Source organism: Meriones unguiculatus, chromosome 2 (genome assembly GCF_030254825.1).
Source record: "Meriones unguiculatus strain TT.TT164.6M chromosome 2, Bangor_MerUng_6.1, whole genome shotgun sequence".
In the NCBI taxonomy this organism is placed as follows: Eukaryota; Metazoa; Chordata; class Mammalia; order Rodentia; family Muridae; genus Meriones; species Meriones unguiculatus.
In genome coordinates, this window is record NC_083350.1 from 114,090,670 (window position 1) to 114,110,734 (window position 20,065).

Here is a 20,065-nt window from a genome sequence, read left to right on the forward strand (position 1 = left end):
TTTATATTAATATAAAAATATTAATAATATGTTTCCAGGTATAAATGGTTGTTATACAATGGCATTCCACTGACAGATACCAGCCTAGAAAACAAACTGACATACTCCAGGATGAAGAATGCATGGAATCCACGTACAACTGCCACTAGCTTGTATCTCTACATTGTGATGCCAACTATTACTGGTATAAGCCAACATCCATCTAGATCTTGGTGATCATATATGCTATTCTTGCTTACTTTGAGACCCAATACGTACTACTTAAATATTAGAAGGCAGAGGGAAGGCCAGGCAGACCATCCTTAATGAGAGGTTCACTCAGTTATGGCCAGTTAGAAACCTTTGGGACAAAGTACTTAGTGTTGCTGAAGAACTCAATTACAGCCAGAATGCTCTTAACCCAGCCATGATTTCCCAAAGTCTTTTGTAATTTTGTGCCACCATACGAAATATGTGAGCACGCAAAAAAAAAATTGGATTAAAATAGTAAGAGATAAAGGAAAAACAACAATAATGATATATTCCCATTACAGTAAAGGGCTTCTGTGGATCTACTTTTGGCAGCAAACACTAATCACTGGTAATAGGACAAAATTACATATGCCTCTCACTCAGGTGCACGAAAAAGCAATCTTTCAATTAAGTGCCTGTTTGTGAAACTGGACTTAATCATGAAGGGAAAAATCAAACCTTCTTACATGTGTCAAATTATCAGTGTCAGGATAAACAAGAAGGAAAAAGATCAAGGAAAAATTTTAGAGGGAAGAGATTTAAACATTACATCTAAATGTCATGCAGGAGCCTGGACTGATCCCTATACTATGAAAAAAGAAGGCTGTAGAGATAACTCAGTAACTAAGTGTTGGTAATGCAGAGGACACCAGGTCTATTCTCTGACACCCACATGGCACATACTCATACACACAGACATGCATGTAAGCAAAACACTCATACACATAAAATAAAACAAATCCAAAAGGATAAAATTTTAAGTAAAATGAAGCTGTAAGTAATTTCTGCAGTAATAAAACAAATTTAAATACAATCTGCTTACAGCAAATAGGGAGGATTTTAACATAGCAAATATAGGTTAAAAGTATCTAGGAGTCAAGCAATGTTTCTGTAAGTTTATAGCTTTCTAAAAAATATTTAAAAGTTGGTGAGATAATGAGGGACAAATGAAATAAGAGACAAAAAAGAATAAGAAAGGTCACATATTCATTATTTCTTCATTGATATAATTATTATTTAACCCACTGTCTTTACTACAGCTGGTTCCTCAGCATAGAACATGATTAATTTTTAAAACCACAGCGTCCTGATCACTACTATTTAACTGACTGTCTGCTGACATTTTGCATAACTATGACTATGAGTTTCAATCTATTCTCCACTAGATTTTTAATTTGGGCCATCCCCACTTCCTGACACTTACATTTCCCATTTCCCCAGCAACCACCCTGCACGTTGCTCATATTCTTCCCGAGGAGCCGCCACAGAGACCATTATGGCCCTAAAATAGAATGCAAAGATTCTGACATCTGCAGTAGCACAACACAATATGGGTGTGACATCTGAAGCTCCCTGTGGTAAAGACACTCAGGGATAAGGAAGGGAAAAGCATAGAGCTCTACACCTGTTCTTAATATGGGATAAGACTATAGTGGATAGACAGACAGGAGCTATATACTGCTTTTAAGTACCTAAAAAGCATAAGAACACATATAAGCACACATACCAATTCTCTGTTTTTTATTTACTCGGAGGGCTGTAAGCAATTCCTCAAAAGGAGTACACAGTCCCAAGTTTGGCACAGAATAGTGTTTTGCAGCCAGAGCAAAGGCTTCCACACTCAACAGCTTCTGAGAACTTTCACAAAATATTTTGGGGAGATCAATAAAACCTAAAAAGAAATCCGATACAGAGGAAAGATTAGCAATAGTTAATATCTAAACTGTCTGATATTTTAAAACAGCAAATGAACAATTAGGATTTTACAGCAACTTGTGGCATTTTAACTTTCAATCTTGGCACTATTTCTAACAGCTTCTTTTCCTTTGTTACTTAAACTGTCAGCCACTACAAAAAAAATGCTGATTTTAGCATTTCCTCTAATCGTGTCTTTTAAAATCAAATTAAAATCTGGTCTTTGTATTTTTCAGGAGGAATAGCAAAAGTTTTAACTCAAAAGAGAAAGATTTAATTTATGAACTGTCTTCTCTGACCTAAAATTGTGCATTTTAAAGTGCCAGTCTTTGCAATGCTTTTTTTTCCTTATTCCTGTTGAGCAGTATTGTAGTCTTATTCTTCTATGCCATTTCTAAGGCACGACAAGTTGGTTTCTTGGGTTTTTCTTTCTTTCATTGCAATTTGTTCATAGCGATTCATAAAACCTTAATGGATAAAGCAGTCCAAGTAAGCCCATTCATAAAAAAAGGCGTATTTTTAAAAAAGTACATCCAAGTGTAAACAAAATAAAAGCAAGCCCACAAGACCAACAAATCCAGTTGTTATATAGGTTTGCTAGGCATTAATTTTTAGGAAGCATACAATCTAGGGAACAAATCCAAATAAATGTCATAATGTATATGCCATGATATCTTGTCTACTAAAAATCCACTTAAAGAAAACTGTTGCTGTCTGACAAAGAAAAGAATGTAACCAATACCTCAAATTCTAAATAAAACTATATGCTTTTGCATATATATATATATATATATATATACACACACACATATATATGCTTTCTTTTTAAAACTAGTATCTCTGAAGCTGGTGGTATAATGTGTGCTAAATTTACTATTATATAGAAAAGAGATGTGTGACTTCAACTTTTAAATCAATTTAATAGAAAAATAAAAGCACAAGGTTACCATGGTGAATTTATTTAATATAGATTTGGGGACATTTTACAAGCTGAATTTACTGATGCAGCCAAAAGTAATAAAATCTACATCAAAATATTTAGGCATCATGAAGGGGGGAAACTCAGTTAATATTAAGCTAGACTTTAGGTTTAAGAGCAGTTTCAACATGCCCAGGTTCGAGGGGAGCAGTTTCTTAGACTGTGACAGAATAAGAGCATTAAAACGCAGTGAGCAGAGGAGCCATTGTCAGTTAGAGGGCATGTTGCCAACAGAAAGAAACATGATGTTACTAATGGAGAAGTGAATGCTTGAATCACTCTAGCTATCCTACTGAAAATTCTTGAAAAAAATTCCAATCTGACCTGAACTAAATGGTATTAATTTGCTTTTAATTACAAGCACCCAGAAATTTTGGGGTATTGAATGCCTAAGTTAAAATGGTATCATGTTTTCAACAAGAGTGAATTTTTAAATGATCATATATTCTGATAATCTTGTAGTTTATGCTTTCAGAGTTAAAATCAGCTTATTCCATCCAGAGTTCCACAATTCTTATTATTTTTTGATCACAGAAGTAGAGCTGAGGCTTTTTTTTTTTTTTTTTTTTTTTTTTTTTTGGAGTGATTCAGTCTGTAACAGCCACAATTTGCTGCTTTTAGAGATTCATAGAATACGGGAAGGAACACTGATCTTTACTTTCTTCCGTGATCCAGCATATGAGAAGGTCATAGGGCAATGCCAAAGTCTAGGTCCTCACCATGCCCCATGTCTTGGTGACTGGGTGTCTGCATAATCAGTTTGTGACTGGCAGCTGGTAGCAGAGAAGCTTCAGTGCTGCTGAGCTTCAGTTCCTTCTTAATTGGTTGCAAATATTCTTCCCCACAGGAGAACTGCATTTTTAAGATCTGCTGCCTGCTACACCTGCATGTTCTGTGGCTGGACTGTTTGGCACATAGCTCCCTCTCTCCTAGAAGTTCCTGATCTTCCTTCTTGTCTTCTGCTTTTGTTTTATTTGTGCAGCCTACAGTGTTATCCTACCATGGTCTCGTGTAAGTGAGGCTCCTAGACACTATGTAAAACACATTAGCTGGAGAGCGGTGAGCTGGCTCAGCAGATGAAGGTGCCCACTGCACCCTCCGACAGCAAGAGTCCACCCTCAGGACCCATGTGGTGGAAGGCTAGAGCTGACTCCTGTAAGTTGTTCTCTGACTTCCGCAGACTCACCAAGGTATGTCATGCAGGTATCCACACTAACAAATCATGCTTATAGCATACATACACATAACAATAAATAAAAATAGGATTTAAAAAATAGTAACACAGGGAATAAGATGGAAAAGAGGCAGGAGAGGATATTTTCAATAAACACAACCCCAAGATACCTCTAACCTGCTTTTAATTTTTCTACCAGATACCAATGTAGACAGGAAAACACAAAAGCCAAACACATAGACTGTAAGAAAATTAAAAAGAAAAATGCAGTTTTAAAACTAGTAAGTATCAAACCTACTTACCTGTTATCACAGTTGAATGTCTTATAAGACTCTAAGGAAAATGAGCTCCATCAGGTTTCACAATAACTCATTGCCCCATTGCTAGGAGGCACTAAATGCTCAATATCACATCCCAGGCATGACATTACACATTCTACCTGGCATGTGTGCGAGTTCATTGTTGTTCTCACCTCACTTGGAAGTCTAAGACTTGACAAGACTAAGTGATTCAAATGTGTGCACACTAAGTATCAGGGCAACTAAACCATGCAGTCTAACTTTACACTTTGGTCTTAATGCCTATGTTCCATTAGCACGGCACAGCAAGCAAAACAATAGGACCTGACTATCAGAATCAGGTTTGGCAACTTGTCTGGCAGAGATAGATTGACAGTAGTATGTGAAGATATTACACACTTGCTATTTTGTAAACACTTTCTTTACTCCTCCTAATGTCTCCCTATCCTCTAAAAGTGATGTTGGTTCCAGAAACTAAAATGTAATTTGGATATATGAAATAATTAGTGTCTCTGAAAAGTAAGTAAAATGTTTGTATAAGATTTCCTGTGGTATCTACTAGAAACAAAGCATTACTACTGTTCCCTGTTCAGTTGTAAAGCAAAAGTACTCCTTTGCGGACAGGATGAATGAATGGATGATGGATGGATGGATGCATGCATGAATGACAGCATATTTCAATGCACTTACTATGGTAGCATCATCAACTACGAATTCTCCTAAGCCTCCGAAGTGGTTGTAATCACTGAGGCCACTACAAGGACTTCAATGCACCATTGAGCCTGTTAGGGAAGCATAAAACCTCATTTCAGCTGAATGTTTACAATCTTAGGGTGAGACAAGAGTGATTTAGAGCACACAGAATACGGTATAAGATGCAAATATATACTAAAGTTATAGAATATAACTTTGTTTTAGGGGTTGCAGAAACTGTTAATCACACAGCCAATGGACCTGAATTTCAAGAAGATACTGACAATAGTACCTTCCTGATAATTATTTTCACAAAGATATAAAAACATTTTGCATTTATTTCTACAAATATTCTTATTCCTGACACATCTTTTTCTTTTCCAACTTCCTGTGTTGATCAATAGCATTTTATTCACTATTAAAGTTAAATATCTTTATAGTCTCTTTCATGTACTGTGTGCCTTTAATTCATGTCCAGCTAACCATCTCTCCTCATGTAAAATTATATTTCATCTGGAAACCCTCCCATCCCTGCGATGGCTCAACCACCATTAATTCCAGCACTACCACAAACACATGATGGTAGTTTCCTTTAGGATAAAAAGCACAATGTTCCCCAAGTGTTGGATGAATGCAGCATGTTTTTCTAAAAAGAAAATTTTTATCCCTTGGGAAATTTTCTTTCTTTCTTTCTTTCTTTCTTTCTTTCTTTCTTTCTTTCTTCCCACCCCTCCCCCCACCCCAGACAGGGTTTCTCTGTGTAGGCTTTGCTGTCCTGGGATCACTTTGTAGACCAGGTTGTCCTTGAACTCACAGAGATCCTCCTGCCTCTGCCTCCCTGAGTGCTGTGATTACAGGTGTGTGCCACCACACCCAACTTATCCCATGAAAATTTAATGGAACTTTTTAAGGCTTTGGCTTCTGCAATAGATGACTGTGCAGTTAATTGTTAATTAATAGCTAAATGTTAAGTCTGTCTAATAAACATTCAAAACTAAAGATGGGTTGTGCTAAATTCCACAAACTTTGCATCGAACCATCACACTGCAATGTACCCAGGAAACAAATACAATAGATACTGTTGCTTTTACATGATTATATGATCCAATTATGTGCTAGGATTTTTTTTCCTACACAATTCTAGCTTAATATACAGTTGCATATAAAATGAAAAAAAAATACAGGCAAACTATGCTCTGGCATGAAGTAATACATATTAAGAAGGACTGATATTCAGGTCCTTACCATACCAATATTAACACCACAATGAATATATAAATACAGTTAATCATTCCAAAAGCATTTTTACATGGAAGTACAATTCTTATAAAATTAAATTTAAATCTGGAAAAATTAACCATATTTTAATTTAAACATTCCTTACACAGCTTAGTTTGTTCACAAATATATTATACAATGCTACAAATTTAGAAATGCATTTGGCACATTAAAAAACAGATAAAAAGCAAAGTAATTCAAAGGTATATACTACTATTAAATAGTAGTTGTGGAAGACTGCATCACTTCCCACTAAAATAGCATGAAGACCCTCAAAAACACAGTACAGCAGATATAAAGAACAGGGTTAGGGAGAAAGTTCAGTGGGTCAAATGCTTGCCAACTACTTATGAGGATCACAATTAGGATCCCAAAACTCATGTGAAAGACATGAATACAGTGCCCCTCATTTACTTTCCACTGTGGTAATAAAGACCATGACCAAAAGCAACTTGGGAAAGAAAGGTTTACTTGGCTTATATGTCCCAGTCCCAGTCCAACATGAAGGGAAACCAGGGCAGGAACTCTAGTATAGCAGGTTCCTGAAGGCAGAAGCTGAAGCAGAGACCATAGAGGAATACAGCTCCCTAGCTTGCTCTCCATGGCTCCATCAGCCTGCTTTTTATCCAACCCACAATCTACTACCTGCCCAAGGGTAGCACTGCCCACAGTGGGCTGGGCTTTCCCATATCAATTACTGAATAAAGAAAAACATCCCGACAGACTAACCTACAGACCAGTCTGATGGGAGCACATCTCAGTCTTCCCAAATAATTCTAGTTTGTATCAAGCTGACAGAACTAACCAGTATGCTCCCTATAATTCCAGCTTGTGGGAGGTAGGGAAAGGCAATCCTTGGAGGAGCTGGCTAGTCAGACAAGCTCCAGGTTCAACATGAGATCCTCTCTCACTATTTAATGTGGAGAAGAGTCAAGGAAGACACTAGACATAAACCTGAGGTCTTAACACACACATACAACACATGCAGATGCATCTTTCACAGAAGTGTACATACACACACGCACACATACCATACACAAACATAAAAACAGATGCCAAAAACTTTTTTGGTGAGGAACAACTTGACTGTGGGGGCAAAGAACATGAATTTTATTCAATAAAATTTGAGAGATCAACTAGCAAGCGATAAAACAACTAAGATACACCTGTGTTTTTACGTTGTAAGAATAAAAATACCCCAAGGAGCTATTGGCAGTTGATGGTTGCTGGGAGAGGAGGACATGTTTTCCTTGGTGGTTTAGCCAATGGCAAGCTGCCCAGGCTCTAGTAAGCTACTTTACATCCATACTTACCCAAGCAACCCTAACCAAACTCAGTATCATACACACACACACACACACACACACACACACACACACACACTACTCAAGAGAGGTAGAGCACAAGAAAAAGAATACACACGCATGTAGCAATAGTACATAAGGTAATGAAATCCCATCAAGTAGAGACAAAGTTAAACACATATGAAAGTCTTGCTCTGCCCTTCAAGGTCGTTTCCCTGTATTTTCTTTGTTTTTTTGAAAGCTAACATTAGTCATTCATCCAACAAATACTTATGGAGCACTTAATACATGCCAGATATTTTCCCACATGTTGGAATCCACCCGTTTTTAAGGCAAATATGGTTCCTGTGTTTTACAAGTTCACATACCAAATTATCAAATCAGAATATTACGAGAGCAAACTGAAGGGGTGCCTAAGTTTCCAACAACCAAGAACGATTTGAAAGAAAACAAGATTCATTAAGTTCTATCATTAAAAACACTCTTATCCGCGCGGCACTTGGCATTTACAGAATGCTTCAGGGATGAAGTTCGCTAACTCTGACAACACCTGGAAAGCCTGGAAGCAATGCAGAAGCAAAATCCCATAGCTGCTATTCCCAAACTTGGTAGAATCTAAGTTTCTTGACGGCATGTAACTCCAGAGACTAGAAAACTTCATGGCCCATAACTGTCACTGAAAATACACAGTTTTAAAATGGACTAGCGAGTATTCAAGACTTTCACTGTCACCATCCTTATCCAAGATACAATCTTCCTTGTACAGAACAGAAACAGGCTCCTATCTGGTCTCCCATGCTCACCTCAACAATGTATTTGTCACCATTCAATCTTTCTTATGTTTTTGTTTGTTTGTTTGTTTGTTTTGTTTTTAACTAAATCTCCGAAACATTAAGTGGATGCACGTCTCTTCCCTGTTCCTTGACGACCTTAAATCCTGGAACTACACCAGCACCCAAAGGGGACCCCGCCCCCTGGGCGACCGGGATCCCTCTCTGCACTATCTCCCACGCACGCACTTCAGGTCCCTGCCACCTCCTCCGAGTTCCACCAGGGGGCGCACCGACAACCGCCCCGCGCGGACGCCATTCACCTGATCCCGACTCGGCTTCCCTCGGGGGAAGCACCTCCCGCGGCCCGGCCTCGGCCGCCGACGTCCTCAGCGCCGCCAGCACGCTCGCCGGGGGCAGGTCGACCAGCTCCTGCCAGAGCGATTCGGTGTAGAAGTCCACCGTGTGCGCGCTGGAGATGGGCAGGGCGCCCCGCAGGAAGCGCAGCAAGCCCCGTAACTTAGCGTGCAGCGTGGGCAGGTCCGGGGTGCTGGGGAGAGGGCCGGCCGCCGCCATGACGCTCGCCCTCCGGGGCTGCAGGTGGCGCCAACATGGCCGCGCCACGCCTCTCTCTTCCGGGAAGCCGCTGCACGGGCCGAAGCAGTCGAACTCCGAGCAAGCGCTCACTGGGCGGTGGATTGCTTCAGGCTGGTGACGTATTATGTCGGCGTCCACCCTGGTTCTGCCATCCCAGCCGGTGCAAGATGGCGCCGGGGAGGCCGACGTCGAGGTGGAGCGCCGGAGGATTGGCGGCGCGTGGGGAACGGACGCCTCAGGTCGGATTGGGGAAGCAGAACGGGAAACGCAGGACCTGGCGCCCTAACCACCATCAAGCCTTCCTGGGGAGCGTGCGCGAGGGTATGTAAGGAGACAGCCGTGGAGGAGTCCTGAGGCCCGCGGAGTCCGAGGGGGCAGGATGGGTCCCAGCTTTGAAAAAACGCTCGTAGACTCGATCGCGCTGGCGTTCGGGGAAAGCATTCCTAAGCCCGTCGAACCTGTGGGCTTCTCCGTCCTTTGCATGGGAAAACGGGACGGTGCTGTGGACTTAAAGTCGGTTAACGTCGCTCTTTTCTCCAACAGGAAGCAGGGAGTGTCTAGGGGTCCATATGTCTTATGTGTCATAGAGACGTATTTGTGTTTGTATTACAGGAAAACAAAGAGAAAAGATGGAGTTAAAAACACGCTGGCGCAAAGCCCTAATTAAAAAAACAGAACAAAACAAACAACACTTCCCCCCCGCCCCGAAATAGCCCTCCGGATTCATACTTTTATCTTCCTTAGATTTGTTGTATTGTCTTTGTAAGACCTGTCATCGCAAGTACTTTGTTCGAGCTAATAATAACTGGCAGGTGTTCAAAAAATTGTGCAGGATCCCCATTTTGTTGTTTGTTGTTTTATTTTGGAAAAATAAATGATTAGTAAATTTCTCCAACAGAAAAGTAATAGACTTGCCCACCTATTTTTATGTATTTACTGAAGACCTGGGTGATGTTTCATATGACTTAGAGAAATCTTAATTTGTGAATACGATTATAAATTCAAGATGAGAAGTCAAGTTTAGTTTACTGTTTAGTTGTACTTTGAAGTTTTTATGTGGTGTCTGACAAATGTTAGCCTTATATTCATGTAAAGGGCCAACTTGCTACTCAGTGCATCATTAAATGTGTTGCATGATGGAATCTTTAAAGTAAAGCCAAGTAATTCTATCATTTGAATATAATGTAAAAGGAAAAAAAAACCTTTATTTCAAGTAGCTTAATTTTTCACTTTCTGTTAAAGTAATTGTGACTGAAATCCTTCAACATTAGGACAAGGTTTTGCATTTCGGAGAAAATTGAAGATCCAGCAAAGTTACAAGAAACTGCTGTGGAAGGTAAAGAAAGCACCAGTATCCCAGGAATCCCAGTTCACAGATCACTACCCAGACCATCTGAAACACCTCTATCTAGCTGAAGAAGAGAGACTCAGGAAACAGCAAAGAAAGGTTGGCCTGCCTTTGTCAGAAGAACAAGCTGACCAGACTGTGTCTGAAGCAGGGGACAACACTGAACATACTCTGTCAGAGCAGTCTGGTGTTTACCAGCCTCAGCCAGAGCAGCTGAGCACAGTAAAGTATGCACTGTCTTCTTTTGAAACTCTTCTCTTTAAATGTATATCATATTTTATAAAAGATATAGAGCAACTTGTGTAAGAATTAGATTTTTTTCTTAATACATTTTTCAAGTTATGTAATAATATTTTCATGGAATTTTCCTTTTTAGTGTTTGTAAAAATATAGTGTAGTTTGGGGGCCCTTTTCTAGTTACTCACTCTAGCTCCCAGATAAGTGAGATAAGAATTCAACAAGCTTTAAGAACTGGGTACTAGAACAGGGCAGATACTCATCTAATCTAACCCTCCATGCTAGTCTGTCTACTTCCCAGCCACATGCCCGGAATTACTTGCCACATTGGTCCTGCCTGGGCTGGATCTGCTTCAACAGGTCCATCTTCATGGCCAGCTCTTCATGGCTACCTCTTTTCTCTCCCTCTTCTTCCTTCTTTTTCTCTCTTCTGCCTTCTCTCTCTGTCTCATGGTTCCTATACAAGACCCCCACACTGGATCGGAAGTCCAGCCTTTTTATCTTCTCTGCCAAGTCATTGACTCTCAGATTCCTTATTAACTAATCAGAGAAAACTAGGGAGCAACGTTTATATGGCAATGCCCATGTTAGGACTGTAACCAAATCCTGGGGCACAGATCAACCCCCAACAAGTGTTGAGTGACTGGAATAGGCTAGTTAAGTATAAATGATAAAAATATGAAAGGAGAATTAGGAGATCTGAGTTTTGAATTGCATCCTGGCAAGAACAAGTAACTTAATTGGACCACCATAATTAAGCCCTTATTAATACGTGTGTCTGCATGTGTATCTGTATGTGAATCTTAAATTTTTTAGGCTGTGCTTGATCTATATTTGTAAGCTCAACATTTGAGAAGCAGAGCCCTGACAACTAACTACAAGTTCCAGGTCAGCAGGGGCAGCATAACCACATACTAGAAAAATAATGCAAGTGTGTAGTCATTGGCTTTTTGGGTTATAGAGCCAGACCTTACATGTTGGTTACCAGTGTCCTCTGTGATGGGAAGGATAGTATAAAGGTATTTGAGAGCCCCTTTGTGCACCATGTTGTACAGACTCAAACTGGTTCATCTTCTCAAGTAAATGATGTTCCTCAAGTATTATTACATTTCATGACATTTTGTCATGTTAAATTATATCAAGCATTTTAAAAACATGTTTGATATTTGGTTAATTTATAAATGCTAACTGTTAAATGTATTTTAATTTGCATTTTCTGCAAATAGTACAGGAAATAAGTTGTAATTAACAAAAAACAAGTGAGGCATAGTTCTATATGCCTGTAGTCTCTCAGAAAGTTAAAGCTGGAAGATTGCTGTTAATTTACAGCTAGCTTTATGCTACACAGTCAGATTCCATCTTGTGAAACAATGAAATATTTAAATGTGCTGAACATGTAGACTTTTTCCTGGTTGAATGGTAGCTCATCCCTGTTAGTCCTTGTACTGAGGAGGCTTAGTACAGGAAGTTTTCACAGTTTGAGGCTAACCTGGACTAGATGGTCTGTTTCAAGCCATCTTATACTACTTCACAAAATCCTGTCTTTGGTTGTATAGGAGCCAATTTATAAAACTTGTCTACACACAATTCAAGCGAAATTACGTTAACATGTAAACAGCAAGGCATCACTTTATATCTTAACTTTTTTTTCCCACTAAAATTTCGTCTTTCAAAGCTGTGGCAGTGATTGCATGCATAAGACATATGCAAGATCAAGCCAGACAAAATCCCAGCATGGATTGGAGAGGGAGTCACAAAGTCCCATACTTAGCTTAAGAGGTGTTGGCAATCGATGGCTGGGAGAGTGGGGGAAGTCAGTCTTCTTCAGAGATACTGGCCTGAGAGCCTACTCATACTCCAATAGATGACCCCACGCCTATGCACGTACACATACTAACAGCAGTAAGTGGACTCAGTGAGTTAAATAAAAATAGAGAAGAAGCACATGAAGTTAGTAGGGAAAAGTGGTATAGAGGACTAAAGGATGGGGAAGGAATTGGAGAGGAAGAATTGGCAGGTACATTTAATCAAAAATACGTGAATATAATTCAATTTTTTATAATAAAATTGAGCATTGTGTTGCAAATAAGAGCAAAGTATATAATTGGGCATAAAGGCAGATATGGAACATTGTCATGTTTTGTTTTCAGGAGACTCTTTTGTCGTGAAATAGTAAATGAGACAAGTATATCCTTGGAGTTCATTGGTCAGGCCCTTGGTTTGTTGAGAGACCTTGTCTCAAATAAAGTGGTGAGCAATCTACTAGTCTTCACACATATGCACAAATGCCCAAATTTACAGGAGCACTCACATGCACAAAAAGAATTAGAGAAGTGAAGAATGACACTGTAACATTAACTGAAATTTTCAGAAGTAGATAATAGAAGAAAGCAAAAATCTTATTAGATATTTTGGGCTAGGAAATCAGTAGTGTCTTGGAAGGACAGTTTGGAATGGTAGAGCAGGAATCATGTCAGAGAATGAAGGAATGAATGGGAATTGATGGCTGTACTTTATTCTTTTTGTAGAAATTTGATAATGAAAAGTTAAGAAACAGGATTGGCTGACCAGTATGTAGACTTTGGTATTGGAAGACAGGCATTTATTTTTAACTAGGGAACTGCTGAAATACAATATAGTTATGACATGAGAAGGTAAGACACAGAAAAGGGAGGGTATTATTAAGTCAGATAGTAAGTAAGCTCTTACCTTCGAATTGCTCAGAGTGCTTCAAGATAGAAGATATAAAGACCATATCTGAGGATTGATGGTTAGTGGTTAAGAGGATGAAACAGAGACAAGATGATGAAAGAAGTCAGATTAAAGTTTATTTATACCACAACTTTTGTTATGGACTTTACTTCATTTCCAACTATTTGTAACATTTTAGTATCTGTCCTTACTGTGCTTTCTCTGGTTAACCTAATCAGAACTATAACTATAGTTTTAATGTCTTATTTGGGTATTTTCTTTTTGTTGTTTTTTTCTCTTCATGTTTCAGTTTGTATTAGTGTATTTTTGTATATAAACACTATATTTGATACAGTTACATAATTCTGGCAAAATCATTTTTGAATATTTTAACTTACCTGTCTTTATCTTGCAAGTTCTGTGACTAGTCCAAAGAAAAAGAAAAAGAAAACTTCAAACCAAAAGGCACAAGAAGAGTATCAACAAGTACAAGCAAAACGTGCTGCTAAGAAATTTGTAAGTTCTACTTTTTAATTATTTAGGTTTATTTCTCTTCATCTTTAACCTGTATGCAAGGTTCTTAGTATTAGCAAATAGTGTTGTCTGCTTCAATGTTTATTTTATGCATTACTCAGTAGACTTACACAATATTCAGTTCTTGATTTGCTCAAACAGTATTGGTAGGCCAGTGATAAGATTCCAAAAAAACCCAAAACAACAACAAAACATCATCGATTGGTTAATAGTATGAATATCTGTGATAATGTTTCTCAGACTATGACATAGGAACTAGGATCTTTAACAAATTCCTTGAAATAATCATCTGTGCTGTAAGTTTCAGGACTTGAGACCTAGGAAATATTGATGATTTTATAATTTTACACTGCAGTAAAAGTCAAAGGGGATGTGTTGGAATAAAATAGAAACGAAGCTGTTTTCTCTGTTTATATATCTCTCCAAGAATTTACTTTTACCCTTTACTTAATCTGTGACCTTAAAAACTACAACTATGCACAGTAGTAATGATCAGTTATAAGGATTGGGACTTACATTTTTGTTGGTTTGTTTTGTACTAAAGCTTAATTAATCTCTCAGGGTTTCATCATAACATCCGAAAGATACTACTGGTAAAATTGTGTTTATACTCATTAGAATATGAGTAGTTAAGGAAATTTGGAGTTTAATATCTAAAGTGCTTATGATTATTCTTCAAGTGATGACAGGCAGAGATGATCTCTAATGTTAATACAAAAGCCAGTGGCATTTTACCCCTGAGATCAAAATTTACTTAAATATAGATCCCTAATTGAGGGTAAGGATAATAAATGAGACTAATACCATAGGGATAAACCAGGCAACTGGGCTGTATGTCAAAACTCATGAATAATTTTAAGATGTTTCTTGAGGCAGAGTCTCACTATATAACTCCGGCTGGCCTGGAACTCAGATCCAGGCTTTTGTCTCCTCCATGCTGGGGTTAAAGATGTGCACTACCATACCCAGCTTCTGATCTTTGAGCACTTATTAAAGTAAATACTGCATCACATAGTTAAATCATTTTAAGTAATGTGATGAAATGTGATAACTACTTGAGAATCTGTTTATAAAACCAAGCTCTGCCACATAGTGATCCCAGTAAATCATGAGTCCTTGTATGTAAGACCAAAAAGTAAACTATGTAAATATTTTAGAAGAGTGGAATGTATTGCAGTTTCACAAATTAAAACTAAAATTCTTCGCTTATTATAATTACTTGTAGTTATAAGTAAGTGTAAGTCTAATGTTTGTCTGGCATATAATCTTGAGGCTCCCTGGGCCCAAGACGAAGAACGCACTTACTACAGTATAACTTCTTTTCAGCTGTCCTGTTAAAGTTAGTAAGAATGTTGGTGTGATTGTTGAATAGTGGATCTTCAGAACTACTTACCATTTTAAATTATAGTCCTCTATGCTTAGATTCGAGACTTTATCATAGCAAGTGAGATGAGCATCATAGTTCTTAAATGGCGAAACTCATGCCTTGCAGAATGTTTTGCACTCATAGTAAGTAGGTTGTCAGCATTTTTTAAGTTAAATCTATAAATTAGTTAAATGATACTTTAAAAAAGTACAAGATAAAGTTTTCTAAAAATGAACTTTTCAGGTTACTGGGATATTAGACTAGTTAACTTCTATAAAGATCCCTCTACTTCTTTAGTGGATTTAAATAGTGAAATTGCTAAATAAATATGTGACTTTTTATTTATGTACAAATGCATAAAATGCTTCCATGACTATATTATTCTCTGATGTCTCATATCATTATGAAAGCAAAGAGGACTTATTACTTCAGGGCTTTACATGTTAATCAATATAAAAGACAAATATTAAGGTTTGCAGAGTGATAGCAATTTCAGAGCAGCTTCTGGCCTGTTTTTTTCCTGTTTGTGACTAATGAACATCATGTGTGTTTATGACTGCAGGAATTTGAAATGCGAAAGCAAGAGAGAGAAGAAGCACAAAGGCGCTACAAAAAGAAGAAAATGGAAGCTTTCAAAATACTGAGCAAAAAGACTAAAAAGGGCCAGCCTAACCTGAATTTACAGATGGAGTATCTTCTTCAGAAAATACAAGAAAACAGTTAAAGTAGACATTTTGTCTTTAAGGATTAAACTCCAACTGACTGTTGTGTCCTTTTGTATGTGTATCAGAAGCCTTCTACTAGTGAGCTAAACTTGTTGGCATCAAATGAATTGGTGAATTTTTTTTTTTATAAAAGAAAAGCTTCTGTATATATTTTCTACAAAGACTGTCTTTATCATGATATTTAAAAATCTTCAATGGAATTTGTATGGAATAAACTGTTTTGAAATAGGAGATCTGAGCTTACAGTGAAGAATTTCAATGATGAGAACATATTTTTGTACAGTAATCAACCGTAGTATTTAAGGGGTTAATTACTGGGTTGAATCTGCATCCTTGTATTTGTTCGGCAGTTGTACTAACAATAAACTACATTGTAGTCCCTGGGAGCTTTGAGAAGGGTTTCTGTGCAGCTTATATATCTCAGGCTGGTCTCAAACTTGTGATTCTCTTGCCTCTGCCTGGGGATCTAGGATTTCAGACCTGCACCACCATGCCTGATAGATTAATTTTAATGATAAGGAAAGGAATCTCCTTGGAGTTTTTATTTATTAATTTTTAGGACATGGTACAGGAAAGTGGCTATTCTAGGTTACCTAAAAGTACACTAAAAGAGTTTGCACCTCCATAATAAGATAGACTTCATAAAGCAATTTGACATCTGAATTGAGTTTCATAGAAGCATGCTCTTACATGGAAGCAGTTTTTGTATCGTTTAAATGATGGTGAAAGCCCAGCCTTTCTCAGTAACAGTTAAGCTCTATTATATTTGGAATGAACTTCATCACTGTGTAGTATTGTTCGTACTTTTGTAGCTTTCTGCCTTCAGTTACAACAGCCTTGACATTGTAAGCAAAAAAACTGAACAATAATGCTCGTAAAACTGCATGCTACAGCCTTCATCCTGTGTTTAAAAATGCAATAACAAATACTGAGGAAATTCTAAACTCTTTGCATATAAAAATAATGTTTAGAAATTTGCAATATATCATTGCACTTGAACAACCCAGAAAGTCAAAATCTGATTAAGGAAGCATGCAATGATTCAATGATTTCATTGAATTCCTTTCCTCACATCTGTATTCTAGTCTTCATCCTAAAACATGGAGGTCTGATCTATTTTAAGTTATGAGTGAAAAGCAAGATCAAGTGCTTTTTACAACATTGTTGAGAGGTCTGTGTTGAGGGCTTTTGTTTTGTTTTAGTTTTGTTTCATTTTGTTTGCATGCAGGGATGTTTTAGGGCAGAAAGTAATCAACATTAGGTTCAAGACAATTGATTCAGTTTGAGTGTGATAGAAGAACCACACTTCATTTGAAAGCTGTACTCTGAGGTCTGAATAGTAGAGACTAGCTCAGTAATGACAGTTTATCCTTATGCCACACTTACCAAAGGCGCAGCCAAAGCATGGGGGGGGGATATTTAATGTAAAGAAAGTATAGAGAGGCTTGGTATGCAGGCTGAGACAGAATCTAATGTCAGAGGGATTCATTGTCAGCCTAGGCCTTGTAGAGAGAGAAATAATATGGGTGAAGTGGTTAAGAAAAGTCTTTAAGGTTGAAAACGCTAGAGGCAAATCAGAAGGAAAATTACAGAGAGGAAAAACGATTAAGATGTAGTACAGTATATAAAAGTAGTTACTGGCAGTGGGCTTGTTTCTTCTCCCTTGCTGATGCTTCCTCCCATACAAAGAAAATGTCATTATCCTCTTACTGGCTGACTTGTTCTGCCTTGGGGCAGTATTGTACTATTTAAGTTTTGAGATCATGCCGGTTAGCTTAGAGTACATATAGTCTCCCTATCCCAACCCGTCCTTCTGGTATATATGTTTATATGTACATGCCATATGTTTGGAGGCCAACGTCACTCAAAACCTTATTTTTTGAGATAAGGGTTTCTCTAACCTAAGGTTTTCCTGGCTTTTCCGCCACAGCATTGGGGTTACAGGAAGAACATTCTGGCCTTTAATGGTGCTGGGGAACCTCAACTCAGGTCCAGCTGCTTGGCCAGCACAGCAGTTATTTTACTGACTGAACCACCTTCTCTGGAGATGGGTTTTTATGCTATTTTGCCCAAGCCAGTCTCAATCCCTGAACTCTTGATCTTCCATATCCCAAGGAACTAATAGTACCTCAGGCACATGTCAGCATAGCAAACTAGAATACCATACTCTTGATTGCCATTCTCGTAAATTATAAAAACAAATTCTCTTGAGAAGGGAAAGAGAGGGATAGACACAGACCAATAATGAATAATGTAATAATTCTGAATAATGTAATATCTGAGAATTTGTTCTGTCGGGTGAGATTACCACTTAGTGACGGATGCTTGCCTAGCACATCAAAGTGCTGTGCTACAGCACTAATGCTACAAACCAAAATGGTTAAAAAGGTATGCCACCCTATTTACCAAGGCAAAAATACTTTTAAATGGTAACCATAAACACACAAAGAAGCTTTACGTGACCAGAGACTTGATTTCAGGCTTTAAACTTAACATACACAGAGAAAGTTTTGATCTTGACATCTTATTACAAGTTTATATTGGGCCGTAGTTTTAATTATGTAAAACTGCAAAAGTGCACTAGGCTTTTAATTGCTTCATTTTGTGCGCTTAAAAAAAAAAAAAAAAAAAAAAAGAAACAAAAGCACAGCAACATAGCCTTGGCTGTCCTGGAATTCACTATGTAAACCAGGCTGGCCTTAAACTCAGATCTACCTGCTTCTCTCTTCCAGGTGCTGGCATTAAAGGTGTGTACTATTATTTCCAGCTTTGTGCTTTAATCCTCAAAGTATGAAGATGAGAGTTTGACCTGAATTCAGAGCAACTTTGCCTACCAGAAGTTATTCTACAGAGGTGGACTGTAATACTGGGTTTTGAAAACAGGGTTGGGGGCCTCAGGAAGGAAGTGAGATATGACAGAGGTGCTGGACACAGCCTTCCACTAAAGCACGGAATCTCTTCCCTTGCTCTTGCCAAACTTAAAAGGCAAATTATTCTATATGGAATTATACTTGAGAGTGTGGCTCATCTAAAGCTCATGTCCTAGATAGCCACAGCAGATGGTAGCCAGGTGAGGCTTAGCAAGCTCTCAAGTGTTAATATCAAGCAAGGTGCTGGCAGAAGTAGTCAGCCTCAGATACAGACTGTTGTGGCTTGACCTTGACTTACATTAAATAGGCATGTATGAACATCAGGGGCTCATCAGAGGCTTCCAAAACTAGACAACAATCTTACTTACAACAAAGATTTAATGACAGAAAAGATGATAATTGAGGCTGCTAGACATTGATTAATCAGCGTTTGCTGCTTTTATAACTTCAAGACAGATGCTTGGGTACGGTACAGAGCTTCAGAAAAGTTCAAGGTCTAGCCTGTTCATACCAGTCAGAACTGCAGTATATGTATCAAGAGTTTGACCACTGTAAATAGGAAAGATCAAAACCAGATAAAGGAACCTAGTCATTAGTACTGCACCATTGCAAATGCTGTGCTTTTCAAGGTTATATGAGCTGAGAGGAGAGAATCAGTCTGTCATGCTGACTGCATGACAATAAATTTAACTCCTTGCTCACAGATGCCTTCCAGTTTAGTTTAAGTGTACAGCTGATGGGAATACCTTGCTGGTAAGAGCCTAAAGCCATCATCAGCTATATTGCCACTTTTTTGTAGAGGCTCTCACACATGTATCTGGCAACAAGAACTACTGTGTTATAGGAGTTAAATTATGACTTTTAAATGTGGGTATGAAATGTGATTATCCTGGGTGTTTTATTTTTCAGCCCTTTTGAAAATCAAAGAGAGGCTCTAGACTTAGTGTTGATTAATTTAACTTTTGAGGAGCTCAGTGACTCATGTTCATTCTTAAAATAGACAACCAGGCTACACCTGCCGAAAGCTCTGCCCAAGGATTAGGCACACTTTTGGGTGGGTGTAATGTGAAACTGGGGAGAACTTCAAATATTTTTATTTTTTATTTATGGTTGTGAGCCTAGCCTTTAACGGCTGAGCCATCTCTCCAGCCCATGTTTTTATTTTTTAAACTTTTAACAGTATTAAGTATGAAACTGAATCTAGGGTTAGTGTTTTTGTTTTGTTTTGTCTTTGAATTTTAACCTACATAATGGTTTCCTAAGAAGACTGCACT

At 38.1% G+C, this 20,065-nt stretch overlaps 2 protein-coding genes across 10 annotated transcripts in view; one reads left to right on the top strand and one right to left on the bottom strand.

The window, feature by feature from the left end:
* Mettl25 (methyltransferase like 25) overlaps window positions 1-8,999 on the bottom strand; it is an 81,925-nt gene extending 72,926 nt beyond the window's left edge. For 8 of the 9 annotated variants that reach the window (XR_009590016.1, XR_009590018.1, XR_009590015.1 and 5 more), the window contains exons 1-2: window positions 8,747-8,999; window positions 1,739-1,903 (exon numbers count right to left, since the gene is read on the bottom strand). Coding sequence is in view for 4 of the 9 variants with exons in the window: in XM_060377975.1 (XP_060233958.1) it covers window positions 1,739-1,903; window positions 8,747-8,999 (418 nt within the window). In the remaining 5 variants the exon portion in view is untranslated. Of the gene's footprint in view, window positions 1-1,738; window positions 1,904-5,068; window positions 5,161-8,746 lie in introns of all 9 variants that reach the window. The other variant, XM_060377978.1, reaches the window with a different exon arrangement.
* Window positions 9,000-9,034: 35 nt separating this feature from the next.
* Window positions 9,035-18,568, top strand: Ccdc59 (coiled-coil domain containing 59). Its single transcript, XM_021628071.2, has 4 exons — window positions 9,035-9,341; window positions 10,292-10,595; window positions 13,713-13,812; window positions 15,759-18,568. Exons 1-4 carry the CDS (start codon window positions 9,035-9,037, stop codon window positions 15,918-15,920), a joined length of 873 nt encoding a protein of 290 aa, XP_021483746.2. The 3' UTR covers window positions 15,921-18,568.
* The last annotated feature ends 1,497 nt before the right edge of the window (window positions 18,569-20,065 follow it).